General features: G+C 42.5%; 1 protein-coding gene across 1 annotated transcript; it reads left to right on the top strand.

The window, feature by feature from the left end:
* The first annotated feature begins 2,352 nt into the window (after positions 1-2,352).
* On the top strand, positions 2,353-23,478 carry Wrnip1 (WRN helicase interacting protein 1). The gene is made up of 7 exons (XM_059263222.1): positions 2,353-3,360; positions 5,394-5,585; positions 6,837-7,078; positions 17,012-17,241; positions 21,031-21,186; positions 21,852-21,931; positions 22,755-23,478. Exons 1-7 carry the CDS (start codon positions 2,554-2,556, stop codon positions 23,028-23,030), a joined length of 1,983 nt encoding a protein of 660 aa, XP_059119205.1. The 5' UTR covers positions 2,353-2,553; the 3' UTR covers positions 23,031-23,478.
* Positions 23,479-23,700: the final 222 nt, after the last annotated feature.

Below are 23,700 nucleotides of genomic sequence, written 5' to 3'. Positions count from 1 at the left end.
CTGGTATGGTTAATTTTTGTACCATTGCCATCTAGTGGAGAAAACCTTGAACTTCAAAGAGATAAGGTTTGGGAAGAAATGCAGGGGCATTATACTAATTTTACTTTCATTTAGTTCTCATGATGGATGGTGAGGTCCTTTCTCTTCCTCAATTTGGAAACAGAACCAGAAGTTAAGTAGCTTTGCCCAGGGCCACAATATGACTCACTCGATTCCAGATAACTTGAAATTAAATCTAGTACATTTTTACCTCATAGTACACTCAAATGGCTCAACTCTATTCTTGTCTTCAGGAGTAAGTTAGATAGATAAGTGGGTACATAGATAGATAGATAGATAGATAGATAGATAGATAGATAGATAGATAGATAATAGGTAGGTACATAGATAGAGAGATGATAGAGGTAGAACATGGAGAATGACCTCATTTCTATATGTGAACAAATGACATGTGCAAAAGGAATAGGCTGAAGATAGGGTAGAACACATGGTTAATATGCACAAGGCCCTGGCTTTAATCTCTATCACAAAACAACAACAATGAAATTTTAAAAGGGGGTGCCTCCCAGAGATTGGACCACCTTCCTTCACCCCAGAAACCCCACTTCTTCCAGTAGGAGCCAGCCATTTTGTTCCTCTTTGAGTTTAATGTTATTACATCTTTGGTATGTAACAGAATTTGTAATTTCATTTCACATTAGCTATTGCCAGTTTACTTCATAGACTAAGATAATTAAACCTTCAGTGGGAAAACGATAAGTAAAAAGAGTTCCTATGGAACTCTCAATGGTATACTGTTAGGTAGTAGATGAAATAAAAATTCAATTTTTGTCAAAGTTCATAAAAGTCTTCATTTTCCTTTAATACATTTAACTTCTGATTATCAACAATACAATAATGAAAATTTGATACTTCCGGTAACCCCAGGTATTGGAGAGATTGAGAACTCCAGCCTTAGCGACTTAACAAGACTCTCTCCTCGCAATCTGCATTTATATCTTTTAAAGATTTAATATTTTTATATGTAAGGGGGTTTTGCCTGCCTGTATGGCTGTGCACCACGTAGGTGCAGTGCCCCTAGAGGCCACAAGGAGTCAGATCCTCTGGGACTGGGGTTAACAGCTGGAAGCCACCAAGTACGTGCTGCAAACTTTATGAGGGACCTCTGCAAGAGCAGCAAGGGCTTTTAAGTACTGAGCCACCTCTTCCAGCCCAGTTTGCATCTTTTTAAAGGGGTTTACAGAAAAACATAAAATCATAAGCAGTAATACATAGATGTAGACTAACACATCAATGTTGCTTTTTTTTTAAAAAAAAAAAGTACAAATAAAATTTTGAGACAGGGCCTCATTATGTAGCCCTGCCTGGCTTGGAACTCAATATGTAGACTAGGCTAGCCTCGAACTCAGAGATCCACCTGTCTGTGTCTCCTTTGTACTGGTATTAAAGGTATGCACCACCACACCCAGCGAGTATTTTATAAATGTCTATGGTACTCCTTTCCCGTTTCTGTCTGCTGGTACTCACCTTTAAGGGATGCCTACCATCATTTTATGAGAACAAAATGCTCGTCAGTTTACAGCTATTGTATCAGCAATGAGGTAACTTTTTTTTTTTTTTTTTTTTTTTTTTGGTTTTGGTTTTGGTTTTTTCGAGACAGGGTTTCTCTGTGTAGCTTTGCGCCTTTCCTGGGACTCACTTGGTAGCCCAGGCTGGCCTTGAACTCACAGAGATCCGCCTGGCTCTGCCTCCCGAGTGCTGGGATTAAAGGCGTGCGCCACCACCGCCCAGCTATGAGGTAACTCTTAAGCAAGTACTTTGGGTGACAGGTTCTTAGGTAAAAAATAAAGGGGACAAGGGAGGGAAACCTTTTTATTTAAAATTTCTTTGAGGTGCCTTCTGAGTTGAACTTTTTTGTGCACTCTGTAGCTGCTTGTGTTTTTTCCAGTCGAGGTCCTTTCTCCAGTTCTCTAGGCACGTTTGAGATATTTCTACTTCGTTTCTGTTTTATTACAAATGATTCTTCCTGACTACAGCATCTCTGTTTTCGCACCCAGAAGGCCAAAACCCTGGAAAGCCAAGTTCGCAAGTTCCTTCCTCTCCGCTTTTGCACTACTCGAAGGGCGGAAGACCGCTGTTTCCGGCACTGAGCAGGCGTGCGCACGCGTATCACGCCTGTCCAAGCAACGCCTCAGAAAGGCCGTTCCCAGGGAGGGAAGAAGACGAGAGACCTGTTTAAGCGCCAGTGAACTACATTTCCCAGAGTGCAATGCGGGAAATTGCCGGCGGCGATAGGGGCCACCGGTTGCGGGGTATTCTGCCCGCTTTGGACTACACTTCCCGACAGGACGCGCGAGGCGTTGCCAGCTGCCGGCCGAGGGCGAGTTGACGCGGGAGCTCGGGACGTGAGGCATGAGCGGCGCCCTCCCTCGGCCCGTGCGCGTCCTGCTACCTCCCCGTGCGAGGGTCGCGCGGCACGGGGCCTAGCGGCGGGCGTCGGCATTCTCCCGGGCAGGTGCAGCCGTGCGGGCGCCGGGGAGGGCAGCAGCCACCATGGAGGTGAGCGGGCCGGAAGACGACCCCTTCTTGTCGCAGCTGCACCAGGTGCAGTGCCCCGTGTGCCAGCAGATGATGCCCGCCGCGCATATCAACTCGCACCTGGACCGCTGCCTGCTGCTGCACCCCGCGGGGCACGTGGAGCCCGCGGCCGGGCCGCACCGTGCCGGGGAACGGGCTAAGGGGCCCTCGCCGCCCGGCGCCAAGCGGCGTCGGCTGTCGGAGAGCTCGGCGCTGAAGCAGCCCGCCACCCCGACGGCGGCCGAGAGCAGCGAGGGCGAGGGCGAGGAGGGCGATGACGGCGGCGAGACCGAGAGCCGTGAGAGCTACGACGCACCGCCCACGCCCAGCGGCGCGCGCCTCATCCCCGACTTCCCGGTGGCCCGCTCCAGCAGCCCCACTAGGAAGGGCTTGGGGAAGAGGCCAGCGGCCGCCGCCGCGGCGGGCAGTGCATCTCCGCACAGCTGGGACGAGGCGGAGGCTCAGGAGGAGGAGGAGGCGGGGGTGGACGGCGATGGCGACGCGGACGTGGACGGCGAGGAGGACCCCGGGCACTGGGACGCGGACGCCGCCGATGCATCGTTCGGAGTCAGCGCGGGCCGCTCGCATCCCCGGGCGCTGGCAGCCGAGGAGATCCGACAGATGCTGGAGGGCAAGCCGCTGGCGGACAAGATGCGTCCCGACACGCTGCAGGACTACATCGGGCAGAGTCGGGCCGTGGGGCAGGAGACTCTGCTCCGCTCGCTGCTGGAGACCAACGAGATCCCCTCGCTCATCCTGTGGGGCCCGCCAGGCTGCGGCAAGGTGAGTGCCACTCTGGCCGAGGGCCGCCGAGGTGTTCGGAGCCGGGTGCGGTCCTCAGAATTCCCGACCCCTCCTCTGGAAAGGGAGGCCTGGGGGCGCGGTCCCGGTGCGTGATCCGAGTTTGTAATGAGGAAGCAAGTAAGTCATTCACCCAGTTTCCCAAGACCTCCTTGTTGGGCGTTTTTAAAGGAAAATGCGTGAATTTCTTAACCAAGATTCGAAGATGAGGACTGAGATTCGGGCTATCTGTGTTCCTACGTACCCCCACATCCCTGATTTTCAGTGACCTAATTCCAAGCAAAGGGCATGCCGCAAAAATTGAGGAAGAAACATTTTGTACACTCCGTTTGTTGTGGAAAAGTAATTAATTTTTTTTTCTGTTATACTTCCTTTCCTTCTCACTAGTTGGTTTATTCTAACTGGTTTTTGGAACTAACAGAAATCTCCCTTCCGTGCAGCGTTTCAACAGGCATTTCCATAACTTTCTCATACTGCTTTCCATTTTAGAAAAGCATTGATGCTTTAGTGACCTGTTGTGTGTGTCATCTTACCACAGCCAGAGGAAATTGGCTAGGATGTCATGGGTTTAAAGAACAGGTCACTGGAAGAATACCGAAGAAAATGTGATGAATTGTCAATCCTGTTCATAGGGTGTCCTGTCCATACGACAGTAAAGAATGAGCCCAGGATTGGAATGGAAAGAACGCTTCTTGATTGGAGGGTTAGGCTGCTTCATACACAAGCACATTCATGATATTTATCCTGTTTTTCTTTGCAGTTCATCTCTCAACCACACCTCTTTATTTTCTGGAATGCATCATTTCTTTGGTCCCTTCTTGTACTCATGTTTACGTTGGTCAAGCATAAATCAGATGTACCTCAGATAACATTTGTTTTTGTAAGCTCTGGCCCTTGCACTCTACTCCGTCATTGAGCTACACTTCCAGCCTCCAACATAACATGCTAGTTGTTTAGTTCTTGGCATTGTTTAGTTGGGTAGCATCACAGATTTGGTTACTCTGTTTAGGGACTTGGTCAGTGGCATTAGTGGTCCTTCTGACATCTGTGTGACAACCTGAGAGTGACTATTCAGCTATGGATGCTTGTAGGCTTTGGGAAAGTCTGCAGGGAGATGAGAGGTGAGTCATGCAGGATTGAATGCAAGAGGTGTACCGGGCCAAGTCTGCCCAGGGAGGCCGTTGGTGGTAGTCATAAGCCTGTATGACATGGGAGCCGAATTCCAAAAGGCACAGGTAAGCTGGGATTTGTAACCAAGCAGCCAGTGTCTAATGACACTCAACTGTACAACTTTCAGAAAATAAAGCGCCACCTTTCTGTTCAGGAACAGTTTGTCATTCAGTAAGCAACCTAAAAATTCCCATTGTTAATACTGAATTGCTAACAGTGGTAGTAGTAATAATGGCAAATACATATTTATTGGGCACCCATTAAGTGCCAGGTACTGAATGAAGAGATTTTCTTCAGTCTTTCCTTTGTTTTCTGGTAACTATTAATAAGATCAAATTGCTGCCTTTAATTTCCTCCTAGAGTGGACGTTCAGAATGGCATGTAGCCGTCTCACTTGCTAGCTGCTTATCCTTGCCCTCAGAAACCATTCATTTTGCTTTTCTCAGCTAATCTGCTGCCTTCCCAGTTGAGCTTGGTCCTGGGATCAACTCTTATCCTGGGGCCTTCAACATTACACTCTTGGCCAAAGGAGAAAGAATTTTCTCTTTGGTGAGAGGTCACAGCTGTCGCCCTGGCTTTGCTAAATCAAGACTGCTATTCTTTATTGGGATTCATAAGATCTCAAAGAGTCTACCAAAAAAGAATCAAAAGGAGTTGGGGGGAGGGGGATGGTCAGAATTAACCATCTTCCTATTTTTATTGTAAATTCTGTAGTCCATGTACTTCAGCCTTCCTCCATGTTCAGTGTAGCTGGTTAAGTACTTAGGATGCTGCTTGTGGTACCTAAGCATGCTGCCCAGTCTGTCTGGCAAGTTTTTCAAACTCTGTATGTCATCCTTTTCTAGACCACCTTGGCTCACATCATAGCCAACAACAGCAAGAAACACAGCATAAGGTTTGTGACCTTGTCTGCAACAAATGCCAAGACAAATGATGTGCGAGATGTCATAAAGCAGGCTCAGAATGAAAAGAGCTTTTTCAAAAGGAAAACCATCCTTTTTATTGATGAGATTCATCGGTTCAATAAATCTCAGCAGGTACGTTAATTTTTTACTATTTTTCAGATATTATGTGCATAAACTAGGATACATAGAATGTAAGATCACTCTGGAAAGTATAAAGCAGTATACAAATGCAACAGATGTTAGCTGTCTTCAAGACGCAGAGGCTTGCCACCCATCTTCAAGCCTATGTCTCCATTTTTTTTTGAATTTTTTTTTTTTTTTTTTTAGTATTTTTAGATGACAAGAGAATGCTTTCTCCCTCTGATAAATGAAATGATTGGTTTATCTCTGAACTGTCTATGTAAGAAAAGGATCTTTTGATCCAGTTTCCAACTTTTAGAGGCTTTAAATCTAAAAAGACATTGTGACCAGTTGAACAGTCTAGGGTATAAAGCATTTATCAAGCTTATGAAAACCCTGGATTCTGGCTCTTTCTACCCCACCCCCATTCATGGTTTTATTTCTCCCCAGTATTTTTATGTTCAAAATTATTTTCTGTTTTCTGTGCCTTCTAGCTCTTGTCAAGATAAATATTATACAATAATGTTCTAAATGTTTATTTTAAGGCCTTTAGAAATAAAATGATACAGTTTGTTTTTATGTAAAGCTTTGTTTTGAATTACCTAAATAGAAAAAAATTGTTTTTCAGGCTTACTTTTTTCTTTGATTTGCATTGTTGCAGCTTTTTAACTGCAGTTAGAAATATTCCACAAAACTAGTAAAACTTCTTTCTCCTGATTTGAATCTTTTGGAGTAAAACAGCACTTTTGCGTTCTGCCTGGTGTTGGCTTCAAAGTTTCATATGGGACCATTGACTTGACATTTCCCATTTAGACAGTGTCTGGTGGTTGTCTATTCACCAGTTTGTTAAGAACAGTAACGGGATGGTTGAACACTTGTAGGGGAAGAACATTTTAGAAATACTAACACTGGTCTTCTGTAAACAGCTGATGTACAATTGTATACACTGTGTACTAGTTCATCATTGGGTAGAAGGTGCTTTTCTAAGCAAAGAAGTAGTTTATGTTGAAATGGTTAGAACTGTACTTAAAGGTAGGTATTCTATCATACTCCAGCAAAGACCAGGCTTAGACACTATACCCAAAAGTTGAGCTTTACACATACTAATCAAGAGGAGTATTCTTGAAATTGATCTACTATATCTGAGGAGAATACTAGAAAGGTAAAATTAGGAAAATGAAAGAGTGAATAGATAACTTACCTAGGATTCTGCACATGGCTGTTAGGTAGAATCACTGTCTTCTCTTTTCCTCCCATGATTAGGACACTTTCCTTCCTCACGTGGAATGTGGGACGATCACACTGATTGGTGCAACCACGGAGAACCCTTCCTTCCAGGTCAATGCCGCTCTTCTGAGCCGTTGTCGGGTGATTGTTCTTGAGAAGCTTCCAGTAGAGGCAATGGTGACTATTTTAATGAGAGCTATCAACTCACTGGGAATCCATGTCCTCGACTCTAGCCGTCCTACTGACCCTCTGAGCCACAGCAGCAACTGCAGCTCTGAGTAAGTAGATTGTGTGCAGCTCCTGGACGCCCACACCTCCCTGAGAATCTCTTGGCAGAGGGCCAAAGAGGGCTGGGCCTCAGCCAGTGGAGCAGTGGTGGCAGAGAAGAACTGTCCTGCCGGTAAGGAAAATAAAGGAGGAAAGTGTTTACTCCTGCCCTCAAGACTTCCCTCAGGCTTCCCTTCTTAGGTGCATCTTATGGCTACTGATAGGTGTGTCTACATTTCTTTGAGCTTTAATGTTGTAGAAAGACTATAGGAAGCCTTATTTTAAAGGCTCCAAGCCACTTATTAAATGGAGGCAATAGATACATACTTCTAGAATTAATTTACAAATCTTTGGGGATTTGTATTAGATTCTGATTTCTTTTTGCCCCACAGTGTGGGGGAAGTTAATGTTGATCTAATCACACAATGACTTACAGCATTTTGCATACTCCAAAACTCATTTCCATGAAAGTAAGGAAGTTAATTGAAAGTGACAAATAAGAGGCTGTCTCATCCCTTTTGTTCCTTAGCTCTGCATCATGACCACCCTGTAGCATTTGTCATGGTTAATCCATTTGATTTTGGGGGTCAGAGGTTTTCTTTATTGCTAGAAATGTTCTTCAGAAGTCATTGGTTATGTGCTGGCTGAAATAATGCAGTGGAACATAATGTGTCTGAGGAGAGGCTGTTGCCCACCTCCTCATGCCATGGACCAAACAGCTGCTTGTGCTTGCTCCAAGGCCAAGTTCTGGGGCCACTTCTCAGTGAGGATTAAAGTACGCAGGTTTTGGGTTTCAGCAGTTCTCTCTGTGTCTGGATTCTCCATTTGCTCTTGTCTTACATGTAGGAAGAATGCCACCACCATGCCTCATGAAAACCTTGAAGGCCAAGGATCCCTGGGCAGAACGAGGTTGCTTTATTACATATTACAGAGTATAGTTGTGGTGGAATGGCCATTAGGACTGTGGCCAGAAAAAAAAGTGTGGGGCCTGCTCTTATGTGCCCATTGTGCTCTGTCCTTGTGGGCTGAGCTTTTGTAGTTCTCAGGTCATTGTATCCAGTATAGTTTCCTCAGTCCCTGAGAGGGGATTGGTCCCAGGACCCTTCACAAATTAATATCACGTACTTGCATACTTTATATAAAAAGATGCAGTGTTTGCATTAAATCTACACACATTTTCTCCCATTCTCGTGTACTTTAAATTCTGATTAGATTGTTTTTAGTTGCTTAATTTTTTTTGCAGTCAACTCAGTACCTGCTCATGACATACAAATGTTATACAACTGAGCTATGCTTCCACCCTCCCTAGATTATAACGCCTAATACAATGTAAATGCTATTTGAATAGCTGCTGTTCTCTATTGTTTAGGAACTAGTGACTAAGGGGAAAAGATCTGCACATGTTTGTAAAAATGCATTTAAAAAAAAACTCTTTTTCAGTCAAAGACTGATTGAATTTGAGAATGCAGAGAATGTGTGGGGCAACTGTAGACTCATGTCAGCATGTGGTAAAGACAAATTGAAAAGGAAAAGGGGAAGAAAAGAAAATTGCCTAAGCTGTAGGAAACTATTATTATCCTGTGTGCTGGTTGTTGTAATGTGTATGCAGTTTTATGTCTTGCTTATTTGGGGTCATTTTTATTTCGTGCCATTTCATGGAACTGAATTATCCAAGTTCTTCAAGGTTTTCCATTCATTGCTTTACCATGATTGAAATGAGGTCAGTAGAACTGTGGAGCTCATCCTCATGAGGAGGGTGTCTGTGCTTTAAGAGATTTCTAGGTGTTCTGCAGGCACATGAATTGTGAGAAGATCCAGCAGAATAATTCAAATTTCATATAGTTACTAAACTTAGGAGTCAGATACAGAATAAGTCAGCCACTCAACCTGCTAAAATTGTATCATAGTCAGTGCAAACCTCCCGTATCCAACATGTTTTTCTTATGTTTTCCTCTGTCATTCATTTAGGGTTGATCCCAGTTATGGCTTCTTTTCATTCTTGCTTGTCCTCCACCTTCCTAGGAATGCTAAGAAAACAGGAGATTGTCTTGTTTATAGCCCCAGCACCCTGTCAAGCGTATTTTGCATCCTTGGTGATTGGTTAGGGTGCGAATAAATCCTAGCTTTTAATATGAGAGATATGGTTACTCTTTGGTGTTGTCCTTCATGGGAGATGGTTGTCCAGGTATGAGAACCTTTTGCTTTAATGAAAATATCCCCTTTTATCTGCTGCAAGCACAGTAAAATAAGTATTAGCCTTAACTTCATTCATTGGCCGACTTGCTATCATTTTTAACAAGAAGTTAGGAGATGTCATAGGTCACAGAAAAAGAAACATATTTTAGATGACTTCCTGAAAGAAGTAGCTGCCACCTCAGTTGCCAAGAATAATTTTTTTTTTTTCATTTTACCAGAGAGTATTTTATTGCTGGCATTGTTTATAGCCGTCAGCACATAGTCGTAATAAAAGAGCAGACAGAGCTTAAATGGTTTTGTTATTACTGTTAGGTTCTCTGCAAGGTGTATACCACTTTGTAGGCTGCATCTGAAAGTGACCTGCCTACTGGCAGCCTAGAGAAGCCACCCAAGCCCCTATGTAGTAAATAGTCCTCTGTACCTGATTCTCTACTTCCCAGGACCTTTTGAGTCACTTTACAGCACTTAGTTTAATTGCATGTTTGTTTGTGTAATTTTAAACATGTGTGGTTTGTGTATGTGCATGTGGTGGGGGGGGGGAGGGAAGACTGAACAAATGTATCCCATTGCATTTGTGTAGGGTAGGGTTCGAAGACAACTTTCCCATTCTTTCCTTTCACTGTCAGATCTAGGGATCAAACTCAGGCTATCAGGCACACTGCAAGCACCTCTCCCTACTGAGCCATCTCTCTGGCCCCTAACTATTTTTAATGAATGAATGAGAATGTTCAATTAGCAATGGCCATGGTGGTAAGAGATCAACTGTCAATTACACAAAAATGGAGCTGGGAGGATGCCCCCACCCATCAGCTTACTCACTAAATAAAGCCATGAGAGGTCAAAGTTTATGCAGCAGATGTCCAATGATAAGATAGCCCCCCCCCTTTTTTTTTTTTTTTTTTGTAGTAATATAGGTAAGAAAGCTGACCAAGACGGCTTAGTGACTCCAGTACTGGGTCCACGAGAATAAAATATATGTTGTCTTTCATTATTGAGGACAAAATTTTCCTTTCACACCTCTATTAACTGGTGTCAACTGTGTGTTCATTCTTACACACACTAATCAGATTTGGTTACACTGATCTAGCTAGAAGAGAAGACTCTGACCCCAGTCATTGATTCCTCTCTGGGAAGAGTGAGTGTGCATTGTGTTGATGTGTTGTATTTTGGTACTCTAGATGGAAACTAGAGAAATTCTAGACTGTTGAAGGCTGTGTGTGAGATGACGAATACAGCGTTTAGGACTACTCTGAGGGTTGTTTCTCTCACACACTGTATACATGTGCATCCCCATTACAGTAGGACAGAAGTATTCAGTTTCTTGCTTGTTTTGTTGCTGGGGTTCACACCCAGGTCTTTTCGTAAGCTTAGCCACTAAGCTCCACCCATCTCCACCCCAGCCTGCATGTTCTGTAAAAAAAAATTCCTTAGGCCTTTAATCCCAGCATTCCTGAGGCATTGAAAGTCCTGCATATGCTAGATATTGGCTGAGTGCTGAAAAGTACATTCCTGTGCCTGTAGAGAGCATGTAGTGTGATAAAAGCCAGAAGAGCAAAGGGCTCCTATTACTCTACTATGGTCATGTGTACAAGAGAGTTCCTTAAACTTTGTACACTAGAGATGCTTGTCATCCAATAACCAATATGACCCCAAGTATATAAGACAAGTATGCAAACCAAACTTTGATTGGTGCTAATTCACAATTTTTTTTATTGTTTATTTTTTGTTTTTCTTGACAGGGTTTCTCTTTGTAACCCTGGTTGTCCTGGAACTCACTCTGTAGACCAGGCTAGCCTCAAATATAGAGTTTCACCTACCTCTGTAGTCCTGGGATTAAAGGCATATACCACTACACCCAGCTAAAATTATTATAAAACAGTTGTTTAGTGTACATGTAATTTTTTCACTAAAAATTAAAGCTCCTTTGCTAATAATGAGATCAATCTACTTGTTTGTCTAAAACAGTACAAACAAAGGATACAACAATTGAAACTTACATGGTGAGTAACAACAATAGAAAAATATTAAGTCATTATTCTCTTGGGACTGGGAATGTAGCTTAATTGGTAGAATGCTTTCCTAGCATTCATGAGGTCCTAGGTTTGGTCTCCAGCACTGCAAAAATGGCATGATGACATACGTCTATAATCCAGCACTTAGGAGGTGGAGACAAGATTGATGTGAGGTTCAGAGTCATCCTAGGCTAATTCAAGGCTAGCTTGTGTTACATTTGACTCTATCTCAAAAAGAGAAAGAGGTTCATTCTGTCTGTCCGTCTGTCATCTATCTATCTATCTATCTAAATTTTGGGTTTTTGTTTTTTGAGACAGAGTCTCATGTAACCAGGTTAGCCTTGAACTTGATCTGTAGAGCTTTCTACTTCCCAAATGCTAGGATTACAAACACATTCTGGATACAATGTGTTGGATAGCAAACACATTCTAATTATATGACACACAAAATAAAGTGTGTTACCTGTGTACTGGGTTAATTTTGGAGGAAGGCGAGGGCTGAGTGTAGTTTGTGGTTGGTGATCTTGGACTGTTGAGAATGAGAGTATAAACTACTGCTGTTACTCTACTCTGCTTGCGGCTGATAAAGACTGTATAGATCACAGGACTTGTGTATATGCAGAACACCTCTGAAGAAGCAGTTGTTTGTGAACCAGATAGAGTGTATCCCTGTGGAGATGAACAGGATGGGATGATAAACCAGAATGGCTGCCTGATTGTTTAACTAGGCAAGGTTTTAAGAGCAGGGTGGAAGGTGAACAAGGTGTCTATCCTTGTGTAGATTGCTGTGCCTGAGTTGTGGTTCTTCTCTATAATCCAGGAATTCCAAACAAGGTAGCCTCATGGCCCCCAAGCAAGAGAGCTATATAAATGCTGTTTACTCCCCTTCTCACACTCCCACGCCTACTAACAGGACCTCATGCTCTACCACTGAGTTACCGCTCTTAGCAAGTTTTACTTTTTTATTTTTTTAATTTGTTTGCCTCTGACATATTTTCTACCACCAAATAGCAAAAGAAAGGTAGTCAAACACTGCAGTAGAAGATACCAACTAGAATAAATTATGAGTGTAGGATACATTGTATTTTCTCTTTTTAATACATTTTTTTAATAGAATTGCATTGCTTTCTCCCTTCCTTTCCTCCTTGTAGCCCCTTCCTCCCAGAGGCTAATTCTCCTCTCCAGCAGTCATTCAGTTTTTGGTCTAGAGGTGGGACCCTGTGAAATTTTCTCCCTTCTAGGTTAGCATGCCTGTTGATACTACCATTGTCCAGGTCTTGTTTGTGCAGCAGTTTCTAGGAAATAATATTTCACAGCAGATTTCCTGGTGTTTTGGCCCTTGCAATAAACCTCCCTGTCCAATGTGATGTTCCCTGAGTCTAGATGCAAGAGCTGTGATGTAGATGTATCTACTGGGGTTGGGTTCCCCGTGATCTGTTGATCTCTGCATTTGTGTTCAGTTGTGGTTTTCTATGATGGTTTCCCTTTGCTGTAAAGAGAAGCTTCTTGGATGAGGCATGATAGCTGCACTTGTTTGTAGGTATAAGGATAAGATTTAAAATGTAGTAAGATATGCTGGTTTTGCAAAGTGGCAGTAGTAGATTATCTTCTAAGATCTGTGGTCTCACTAGTCCCAGGAAGGTGGCTAGGTTTCTAGTACCAGGCATGATTTCTCTCCTGTTGAGTGGGCCTACGTTCAGCCTCACAGCTAACTGTTGCTTACACCACCATAGGAGTGACACTTACTGTGCTTTTACAGGTACGTCAGCTCTGGCCTCTTTCTATTACATGAACCAGGCTGTCTTTGGTTCTCCCGTGAAGTCACAAGGAATTTCACTTTCCAGTATCATCTGTTGGAAACAAACAAACAAACAAACCCCAAAACAAAAACTAATGTGCGAAAAGAGTTCAGGCCTCTAGAAAAGAGGAGGGAGTTTTCAGTGTTTTCACTGAAAGCTTGTTCTCCAGTTGGAGAAGCTTGGTTCTAATTCTGTTTTACTTCTGTGTCTTGTTAACCAAGAATGTATTTTCCAATGCATTTGTTTTAGCCAATTTTTTCTTATTACAGAAGCTTTTATTATATTTGTTGTTGTTTGTTTAAAATAGAAGACAAGGTCTCACTATATTACCCTGGTTGTCGTAGAACTTGCTGTGTAGGCCAGGCTGGTCTTATTATGTTTTTATTACTCTTGAAAGCTTATAAAAGCAGGAGTTCAGGGCATAGCTGAGTTGTGGGTAGAACCTTAGAACTTCCTTCACAGTATTCTTGAGAGGAGATTTTCATTTTGTAATTTGCTTATGACCAGTGAGTGCCATCAGCACAGCCCCCTTTTTATTATTTGGACAGAGTTGCTGACAGATTTTTCTGTTTTTAAAATACTCTGGACAAACTGGGGACATTGTGAATATGAATCATATGTAAATGGTTGAAGGAGTGATGATTCTTGTGACTCCAAACTGTAATAGCAGAATGACCTATAGTTTAGAACCTGGTGTGGTGCTCTTGGCTGTAATGACAGCTAGCTAGATTGGCCCCATACACAAACTCTGGATTCAGTATATAAGGTGGATAGCAATTGAGGAATATACTGAGTATCAACCTCAGGCTTCCACATGCACCAACACACGTGTCCACACACATACACTTTGGTTAAAAGTTCAGATGTCTAAGGAAGGGTCCTAATTTTCCCAAGAGAATAAACCTCATGTCTACTCTTGAAGCCCTACAGTGTGCTGTTGATAAATCTGAAACAATGCAGGACACACTCATGAGAGGGACATATACCACAGTGCTGATTTTAAAATAGTCTGGCAATGTGTGCTTTCTATCCCTTTGGCTTTTTGGAGGTTTAATATAATATGTTTTTGCTTTAGAAGTGAGGTCTGAGCAGCTATTTATCTGAAAAAATGTAAAACTATACAGTATGATCCCAATTTTGTTTTAAAAATTAGCTATACTGTTAATGGCCAGTTGAATCATAAAGGAAAATTAACAAATGACAATGTAGTTGTTATCTCTAGTTTATGGAAATAGGAATCTTATTTTCTTTTCTTTTTTTAATTTTTATTTTTATTTTGCAATACAGGAATCTTATTTTCTAATGCTTTTTTTTTTTTTTTTAAGAAATGAGTGTCTCACCATGAGATAGATGGTTAGAAAGCTAAATTAGTCCACTCATTACACAACACTGAATGCCTGATATCTACCAGGCATTGGGACTGCAACAGAAGGACAGACCCCCACCTCTGCTGCTCTGTGTGGTATCTTTGCAGGATAATAAAAATAATTTCAAGAAATGCCATTCTGAAACACTGCACTCAGAGTTTATTGGGAATGCCGAGGTTAAAGTGGTGATCAACAGCACACCTCATGGTTGACAGCCCCCACTTTTTGTGTTGCTAGGAAGATTTCCTGGGAGATGGAAGGCATTGCTTTTATTAGTTTCAAGGCAGAAAGAAGGTAGTTAGGTGACTTTGTTCCTCCCAGCCCTTTCTTCTTTAGCATGCCCTTCCCACTCAGGCATAATGGGCTACACCCCTCTGATTCTGGTCCTTACTTTACACGTCCTTTTTAGTGTGTGTCTACTGATTTTCTTTTAATTCATCTTCCAGAAAATCCCTTCTTCAGCTGAGAAATGTTTCCTAGGCTCTACAGAATGCTAGTGGGTGTAGGTTAGATGTGTGTTGGATCTTCTGGTGAAGTGTCTGCTGGCTGGAACTGCCTTTAGAAAGGAAGAAGGCCAGTCACTAGGGCTATGGGGCTTAGGTGGTCCTGAAGAGTATGAGAAGAAAGTAGTATTAGCAAGCTACATATGAGAACTGTAGTGCCCTTACTTTTTTTGTCTACATGACACACTAGAGTCATTTGGGAGGAGGGATGGAGAAAGTGTGTGCCTCTAGGCAAGTCTATAGATTTTCTTGATTAATGATAGATGTGGGAGGGCACAGCCCAAGGAGTGCAATGCCACCCTTGGGCTGGTGGTTCTCAGTTGTAAGACAGCAGGCTGAGGAAACCATGGAGAGCAAGCCAGTAAATGGTATTCTTTCATGGCCTCTGTCTCAGTTCCTGCCTTGAGATCCCATCTTTCCTTCCCTTAGTGATGGACTGTTACTTAGAAGTATAAGATGAAACAAACCCTTTCTTCCTCTAGTTGCATTTGGTGTTTAATGGTGTTTAATCTCAGCAGTAGAAACCCTAAGACCCGTAATGAAATCTGGGACACCTTTGGTAAAGAGAAGAATGTCCTATTTTAAAAATTATTTTTAATACTGTACAAAGGATTAAGTTTCATTATGGCTTTTTACAAGTAAATTTTGGTGAGTTTTTTTGTTGATTCTAGTTTTCTTATCTCCCTCCAATGAGGCTGTTTCTAAAACATCGAACACAAATCTTTCCGTGAATGAAATGGAGATTGGCAGGTCACTTTTGTGGGTGGGTAGGTAGTAACAAACTCTGAGTTGACCACAGCAGACAAGCAGAATCCCCTCTTCCCATTCAAGACCCTTTCTCAGCCCAGCCCATTCACTGTGCACTGTTTTCCAGGTAACTAGTTTGGTCAACTGTGGTCGGGACTTGTTACTATAAATAATTTCAACTGAAGAAATGACAAGAATGTACTATAAATTTTAAAAGGCATATTTTTCCTTCAAAAAATACAACTATCCACTCATCAGAAATATCCTAAATAATGAAATGTGTTAGATGGCTAACTAGATTGGGAAGAGAAAGTTTACTAAATCAGTCTTGAAAAATAATCATTGTTTGACTTTCCTTATGCATGTCTGAACTTAGAAGTGTGATTTTGTCCAGACTGTATGACAGAAGCCTGTAATCCCAGCACTGGGAATCAGGTAGGCAGTTGCTATAAGTTAAGGCTACATTGGTCTGCATAGAGAGATCCTGCCTCAGAAAACCTAGAAAAAAATGTGTAAATTAATAAATGTTAGTGTGAATTTCAGTCCTAACAGATTAGGTGGCTTACTCAAATTCTGGGAGAGTCTTCTAAGCAGTTCCCAGGAGAGTGAAATACTTGCTGCTCTTCCTACACTGGGCAGATTTTGTATGATTGGTACCCACAGAAAGTGACATGCATCCATCCAGGAATGCCACAGTCCAAATTCCAAAGACCTGTTCCTTGGTCTGCTGTGCCAGAGCAATTGTGATCCTTGTTTGTTTGTAAAATGAGGGATTTGGGCTTTCTGATTAGAGAGTAATCTACTATGATGCTGTCTTTACCCTGTCTGGAAGGTGATCTGTGTGTTCCTGTGTCATCGGATGTGGTTTACCCTTGAAATAGGCTTTCCATACACTATAATGAGGTACTAGCATATCTAGTAGTTTTTGCTGTTCTATAGGCTAAAAACAGACAACCCACTTGTCAACAGTGACTTTGCATAGCATTTTTTGTCCTACCTTGTACAATTGTATAAAGGAACAGTGAGGTCTTCTGTGGCTCATAAGATAGAATGTGATATCAAGCCTCAGCTTATGAGATAGAGTGAGATACCTTGTAGCTCATGACTGGTAAAGTGTACTGACATACCCTCAGGACTTAGAAAATCTGGTCAGTCCTTAGTCTAAAAATGCTTAGTTATCTAGGTTAACAATATGAATTCAGAATAAGTAGTAAAACATTTGAACTGGAACGCTTACTGAAGTTAAAGTTTAATTAAGATGTACTGCAAAATGAGGTGTGACTTGAATGTGTTGCTAATGAACACTGGTTTCTATTGCAGGCCCTCTGTCTTCATAGAAGATAAAGCAGTGGACACTCTGGCTTACCTCAGTGATGGAGATGCACGGACTGGCTTGAATGGACTCCAACTGGCAGTGCTGGCTAGGTTGAGCTCTAGGAAGATGTTCTGTAAGAAGAGTGGTCAAACCTATTCTCCTAGCCGAGTTCTGATCACTGAGAATGATGTGAAAGAAGGCCTACAGCGGTCCCACATTTTATATGACCGTGCAGGTGAGAAATTGAGATAGGGGAAATGTAGAACTGTGGGGACAAGTGTGTGCCCATGGTTCATTTCCAGCTTCTAACCTTCAGCCAGCTCCAAAGCATACCCTAGATTCCTAATTTGATCTGCATATTGTAATAGAAGTAAGCCTCACACACAGGGCTGACCTTTCTGAAAACAGGCATAAAACAAGCTGCTTTGATAAGAATAAGAAGAGCTTGGGTTTTGAAGTTGGAGGCTTCGCTGCGTGGTGATGGTGCACGCCTTTAATCCCAGCACTTGGGAGGCAAAGTCAGGCAGATCTCTGAGTTCGAGGCCAACCTGGTCTACAGAGCAAGATCCAGGACAGGTGCCAAAACTACACAGAGAAACCCTGTTTTGAAAAAAAAAGAAAAAAAAAAAGTAGTTGGAGTTGGAGGCTTACTCTTGTAAGGCTGTTAGATATAGATTTCCCTTGCTGTCTGGTAGCACTTGATAGAATATAGCAGTTTGAAAGCATGTGAATTTAGTTGACAGTGGTTCTTGTGATCATTTACAAAGACAGTAAGTGAGTAAAGACTTACTGGTTTATTTGAGAGTTAAAATCCTCCACTTTTAGTCTAAAAGATAAGTTTACAAGGATTTTGATAGTTCTGTTTTGTAGTAGCCTCAACATTTTTAATTTTGCAGTGTGCACTAGGTATTTGTGTAGAAACATGCTTATAGATGGCAGATATCCCAGCTCTTATTAAGTCTGTGAGCTGGGAATATTAAACACCATAAGCACAGCATATTTGCAACTTTTTATGAAAGGTAGAATGGAGATGGATTACTGTAGATTAGGCAGAACCTTATTCTAGAACATTTGTGTGACTCTGAATAGTATTGTATTGCATAACTATGTCCATGTCTTTAAAAGTCCTGCCAGAAAAAGATGTTGATAATTGAACCTTCCAGGTCTCACATTGACTATGCCTCCATTCTGGTATTTCTTGATGATGAGAATTCTCTTTATTGGCTAGAGAATTTGGGAGGGGCTGGAGAATGATTCTGGTCCTGGCCACTGCTTCTCATGAGTGAGCTGGCTTGCTGCACATCCTGAGTGACCAAAGCACCCCTAGCTGATAGTACTGTGTGGTGAAAATGGTGCTAAGAACACATTGAACACCTCTGTCCCACCTGTGCTGTGCTGGGTGTGGCCTCAGCCAGGGGCCTTTTCACATGCTCTCCCTTGAATGTCTTGTCAGCCCTTGAAAAGCAGAGACGTAAAACATCTAGGCATAGCTCCACACTTTGCTTAAGCCTTTTTAGGAGGTTCAGTAGCAATGGCCTTTATCCTCTTGTGAGTGTCCCAGAGAGCCTTTCCTTTGACTGAACCATCTTACATTTATCAGGCCACTGGTTAAAGTCCATAGAATGTTTATGAATGATCTTTGAGTGCTTTACAGTTTTTTCTTTTTTAGATTTCTAAAACAACCTTAGAAGGTAGCTTATTAATATTATCCCTACTTCACATAAAACTTTTCAGTTCACAAAGCATGTGCTAAAAACTGATCCTCAAATCCAATTTTATGTACTTCCCAAAACGTGCTTCCTTACTGCCTGCTTATGCCTCCATGCCAGCCTCATGGTGGAGTCACTAAGGTCTCTCTACCTAGACCATGTTACTGAGAGAAGTCACTCTTGGAGGTGTTCAGCCCTAGGGAGCTGTGTATGAGGGATCATCTTCTTTCTAGCTCTTCGCTGTCCCAGGAGGACCTGAAGGCAGTGGAAGCTATGTGGTAGCACAGCCCTGAGGACCACATACATCATGCCCTTCTAATACCAGTGTGCTCACACTGCCCATCAATGCCAGCATGTCTGCTTTACATGAGATTATCGGACACACATAAATATAATTTACATTCTCAAGAAATGTGCTTTTACAAGTTGCTCCATTAATAAGAACTATAGAACCATTGCCCTAGAAATGTGTTCGCTTAGACTCTCAGAGCTTTTTTATGACTGATAACAAAACAAACAAACAAACAAACAACAAAACAATCCTACCATTAGAGGGCTTTTTTACTATTATTTCTTTTTATGTCACAACACAGTTGCCCACTAGTATGACCCAGCAAGTAGTTCAAATGTCTCTATATCAGAGTGAAATAATCTCTGAGTGATAACAAAGGGTCTGCCCTGCATTGACCTAATGCTTTTAGATTAATAATATGAAATCTCCAACTATCAAGCAGTATAAAATAAAAGCAAAAGTGGAATTATTACTAGTGTAAGCTAGTAATTGACACTAGCAGGTATAGTTAATTCTTCTGTAGTGCTTGCTCTGTTCAAGGCCTGTCTGTGTGTTTAAAACAACCCCATTTTACCCAGTGAGAACCCTGAAGCATAGAAAACTTGCCCAAGTCTGCATTGATAGTGAGTCTGAGGTTCAAGTCTAATTATCTCAGTCCAGAGCCTGTTCTTTGGTTCACTGTACCAGTTGGATTACCTCTCGTGTGAACCCAGTAAAGATGAGTAACCTTGTGTTAGAGAGTATAAGATTGACAGATAAGGTAGCGGGCTAGAGGTTTTTCCTATCCCTTCCCAACCCTGGGCCCTGCCCTATAGAAGGCTCAGGGTTTGGAGCATCCAAACCAGAGAAGCAGAAAAGGGGCCCAAACCATCTAGATTATCTAGGACACTTCAATCCAGGTAGGGTCCATGGTTCACTTGATTGAAGAAGCCTCAGGAGGGGGACACTGCTTATTCATAAAAGTTTAGTAACTGGGCTCCTGCCATTGATCTGGCTTGGATTTCTTTAGGAATTGGAGTTTGGGGGCCCTGCAATCAGCCTAGCAGCTATTCTCCCTTTGGTAGGCCAGTTTCTTGTCATTCTATTTGAAGACCAAATGTCATCTTAGCAGCTGCTGGGATTTGTTCTGGAGCCTGAGTGCTGTGCCCACTAGAACACAGTCGCATTGCTGTAGCTCATACTGACCACAGAGCAGGTGTTTCTCTGTAGGACCAGTATACTTTGCCTTCTCAGGTGTCATGTCCTTAAGCTTACATGAGAGGGTGGTCAGAAAGACACGAAACATGTATAGAGAGCACTGCTTATTTTTGACAACTGTTAGCTTTAATTTCCTTGTACTTAAGTGGTTTTTCTAAAGTACATTTTGCTGATTTGCTTGTGAATCGAGGATTAAGGATGGACTGGGGCCAGTGGTTAAGATGGAGCTACAATACTTTCAGGATAAGAACCATTAGTTCATCTGCCAATCTCCTCAGATCCTGCCTCACAAGTGTCCCCACATAGTCTGTGGTTTCATGACCATGAGCTTTAGATACCAGGCTCTCAGCTGGCAGTGACACTGAGGAACAAATGGGCTTTAATAGCTGTCCCTGCCACTTTGCCTCCATTCTGATGCCTGTGAGCAGGCCCAGTTGGTTTTACTCAAATAGACTATGAGGGCAGAAGATGGAACCATGACATGAGATTCTCTCTGACCTCTCTGGTCTCTGGTAATCCTCTGTGGTAGAGACCACTCTGGACAGTGCCTGTCTTCTCCCTTCCCTTTGCCAGCTGTATCTGTGTGTCCCCAGTGTGTGCAGTCATCAGGAGTTTCTCCTCTGAACAAGACTTGGCTAGGAAACAGTCATGGGACCCTGAGTGAGCTCCTCTGGGGCTCATTAATCCAGGTTTCACCTCATTGAATATGGCTGGAGGGCAGCTGTCATGCCTGCCTTCCCCAGCATACCTGGGGCCTGTTTTAGTGCTGCTTTGTACGCCAGGTAAGCACACAAGGCAGCCACGTGACAGTGCTCTCTCTGTACAGGAGAAGAGCACTACAACTGCATCTCCGCCCTACACAAGGCTATGCGTGGCTCTGACCAGAATGCCTCCCTGTACTGGCTGGCACGGATGCTTGAAGGAGGGGAGGACCCACTCTACGTGGCCAGGAGGCTTGTGAGGTTTGCCAGCGAGGACATTGGTGAGTGGAGGAGAGTCTTTAGGGGTGGGGGGTTTGTGGTTACAAAACAGATTTGCAAAGAACAGTTCTTGCTTAATCTTACCAAGAAAGTCATGTAATCATGCAGAATAGGTAGGAAAAGAAAGATTTGTCATGAGCTCAGTGGTCTGTTTCTTCATGTGCATGTGCTTTGATGGTGTTCATAGAGTTACCATTTCTGTTTCTTCTTCAGGAATGGTCTTTCAAGATCATTCAGAATATCGAAATGCAAGCGATATTTTCTGGTTTGCTTTGGAGCCAAATGTTAAGGTTTTCATTGGATAGTTCTTGAGGTAGAAATAGGAGATTCTGGACACCATTCAAAGATCAGAAAAGTTTTTGTTTTCTTAATCTTGTAGACTTTATATTTTCATAAAATGTGTGAATGCCTTCATGGCCTTTGCACCTTATGTTTGTCATATGTAGTCTCTTGTTTTTCCTACTAGAATATATCCACAAGAGGCCATTTTTGACACCAATAACTCAACAAATAGTTCTTGCTTAATGTGCTTGGATATCAGAGATAAATTGGTTAATTGTGCTGTGTGTCCTGTTCCTAAGTCTGCATGCAATAGTTGTTGCACTGACAGGTCGGATCAACGGTGTGCTGTGACTTACACTTTACTTTGTCTCTTTATGCATGACAGGTCTGGCAGATCCATCAGCATTAGCACAAGCAGTTGCTGCCTACCAAGGCTGTCATTTTATAGGCATGCCCGAGTGTGAGGTAAGATACCAGCTCAGTTCTTTGCAAATCTGTTTTGTTCTATGTCCTGTCTTTTGTGGATCTGAATGTAAGTTCTGCCTTCATCACTGATGTGTTAGGCCCACTGAGCAAGCTGCTTAGCTTTTAAACTTGGTTTTGTTTGTTTGTTTTCTTAGCCTCCTAGAGAGATGAGAATTTCCTATCAATGAGGTTGTGGTTTGATTTTTGGCTTTGTAACATTGGGGTTTGGACCCAGAATGCATACGTGCTAGTCAAACACTCTAGCACTGTGCTATATCCACAACTCTATTTTAACTTTTTCAAACAGGTCTTACAAGTTGCTCAAAATAGTCCTTAACACATTCCCTAGCCCAGACAGGCCTTGAACCTAAGACCTTCCTGCCTCAGCCTCCTGAGTGACTGAGATTATAGAACTATCACCTGAAACAAGATGGTGTTTTCAAACTATCCTCAGGAGTCCTGAGGCTCAGAAGTGTTCCAGGCTTTCTGGGGACAGGAAATTACAGGTTCACCTCCATGCAGGACATCTTTCCCAGTCAACTATTTTATGAATCAGGGCTTAAGAAATACTTGATTCAGTGAGAAGTTCTTAGGTTAAATGAGAACCACTGGTCTAGCTTCCCTCTCACATCATAGGATTTTTTTCTCCATTTGTTATTAATTGTCCAGACTAAGTAAAAGGGGGTGGGGCTATAAAATTTATCTAAAAACAAACAACCAAACATGGAAATCTCTGAAGAATCAACTAGGTGAAAGCATAAAGTACTTTGCTAAACATAAACTTTATGGTATCTTCCTGGTGACATGCCCTTCTGTGTCCTAGGTGCTTCTGGCCCAGTGTGTGGTCTATTTTGCCAGAGCCCCCAAATCCATTGAGGTGTACAGTGCCTACAACAATGTGAAAGCCTGTCTGAGGAATCATCAGGGGCCCCTGCCTCCTGTACCCCTGCACCTGAGGAATGCACCCACCAGGCTGATGAAGGATTTGGGCTATGGCAAAGGCTACAAGTACAACCCTATGTACAGCGAGCCTGTGGACCAGGACTACCTGCCTGAGGAACTGAGAGGAATTGACTTCTTCAAGCAGAGGCGGTGTTGACTTTTAGGCCATGAATAGGATGCTTGTACCTTGAGGAAGGCCAGAAGTCACTGGATCTTGGAGATGGTTGCCTGGGAAAAGTTAAAACAGACCAACATTTTATGCCAGATATTAAGAGTTCCATAGGTGGAGGTGGTTACTTCAGCTAAATGTGTACCATTGAAATTGTGTTCATTTGCACTCTGTGCAATGATTATGCTTATGAAAATACCTGGCAGCTTTGTGCAATTAATTAATGTTTTAAGGAATTATCTATTTTGTCATAGTATTTAAGTCATAATGTCATTTCAAAATTCTGTTCAGTAGGCTTTTTTTCTTTTAAAAATGTATATTCTGGGTAGTTCCAATTGGTAAAAGAAAATGTAATTGTGATTTAATACTGCATAGTGATTTGGGTATTTTTTTTATATGCAAAGGTCTTATGAGCCAATAAAACTATTTCAAAGTACTCTTCAATTCTTTAATGTTCTCCTCCTTGGGTTGGTGGCACCAGCGTCTGCCACCATCTCATTTCCAAGAACTGGATACTGTGAATGAGAAAACACCAGAGATTGAGAAGACAGGGAATTTTTCTGAAAATTGTTTTTTTTGTTTTTCATTCAGGGTCTCACTGTGTAGCCCAGGCTGCCCTTGAGCTTGTAGTCCTCCTCACTGAGCTCCTCTGGTGCTA

This window comes from Peromyscus eremicus, chromosome 5, assembly GCF_949786415.1.
Source record: "Peromyscus eremicus chromosome 5, PerEre_H2_v1, whole genome shotgun sequence".
NCBI lineage: Eukaryota > Metazoa > Chordata > Mammalia > Rodentia > Cricetidae > Peromyscus > Peromyscus eremicus.
Note: the sequence above shows the minus strand (reverse complement) of the source record. Positions and strands in the feature narration are given on the sequence as shown.

Coding starts and splice junctions, on each gene's coding strand:
- Wrnip1 (XM_059263222.1), top strand. CDS start 2,554: ATGGAGGTGAGCGGGCCGGAAGACGACCCCTTCTTGTCGCAGCTGCAC. Junction 7,079..17,011: donor AGCAGCAACTGCAGCTCTGA/GTAAGTAGATTG, acceptor TTTCTATTGCAG/GCCCTCTGTCTTCATAGAAG. Junction 21,187..21,851: donor GTTTGCCAGCGAGGACATTG/GTGAGTGGAGGA, acceptor TATGCATGACAG/GTCTGGCAGATCCATCAGCA.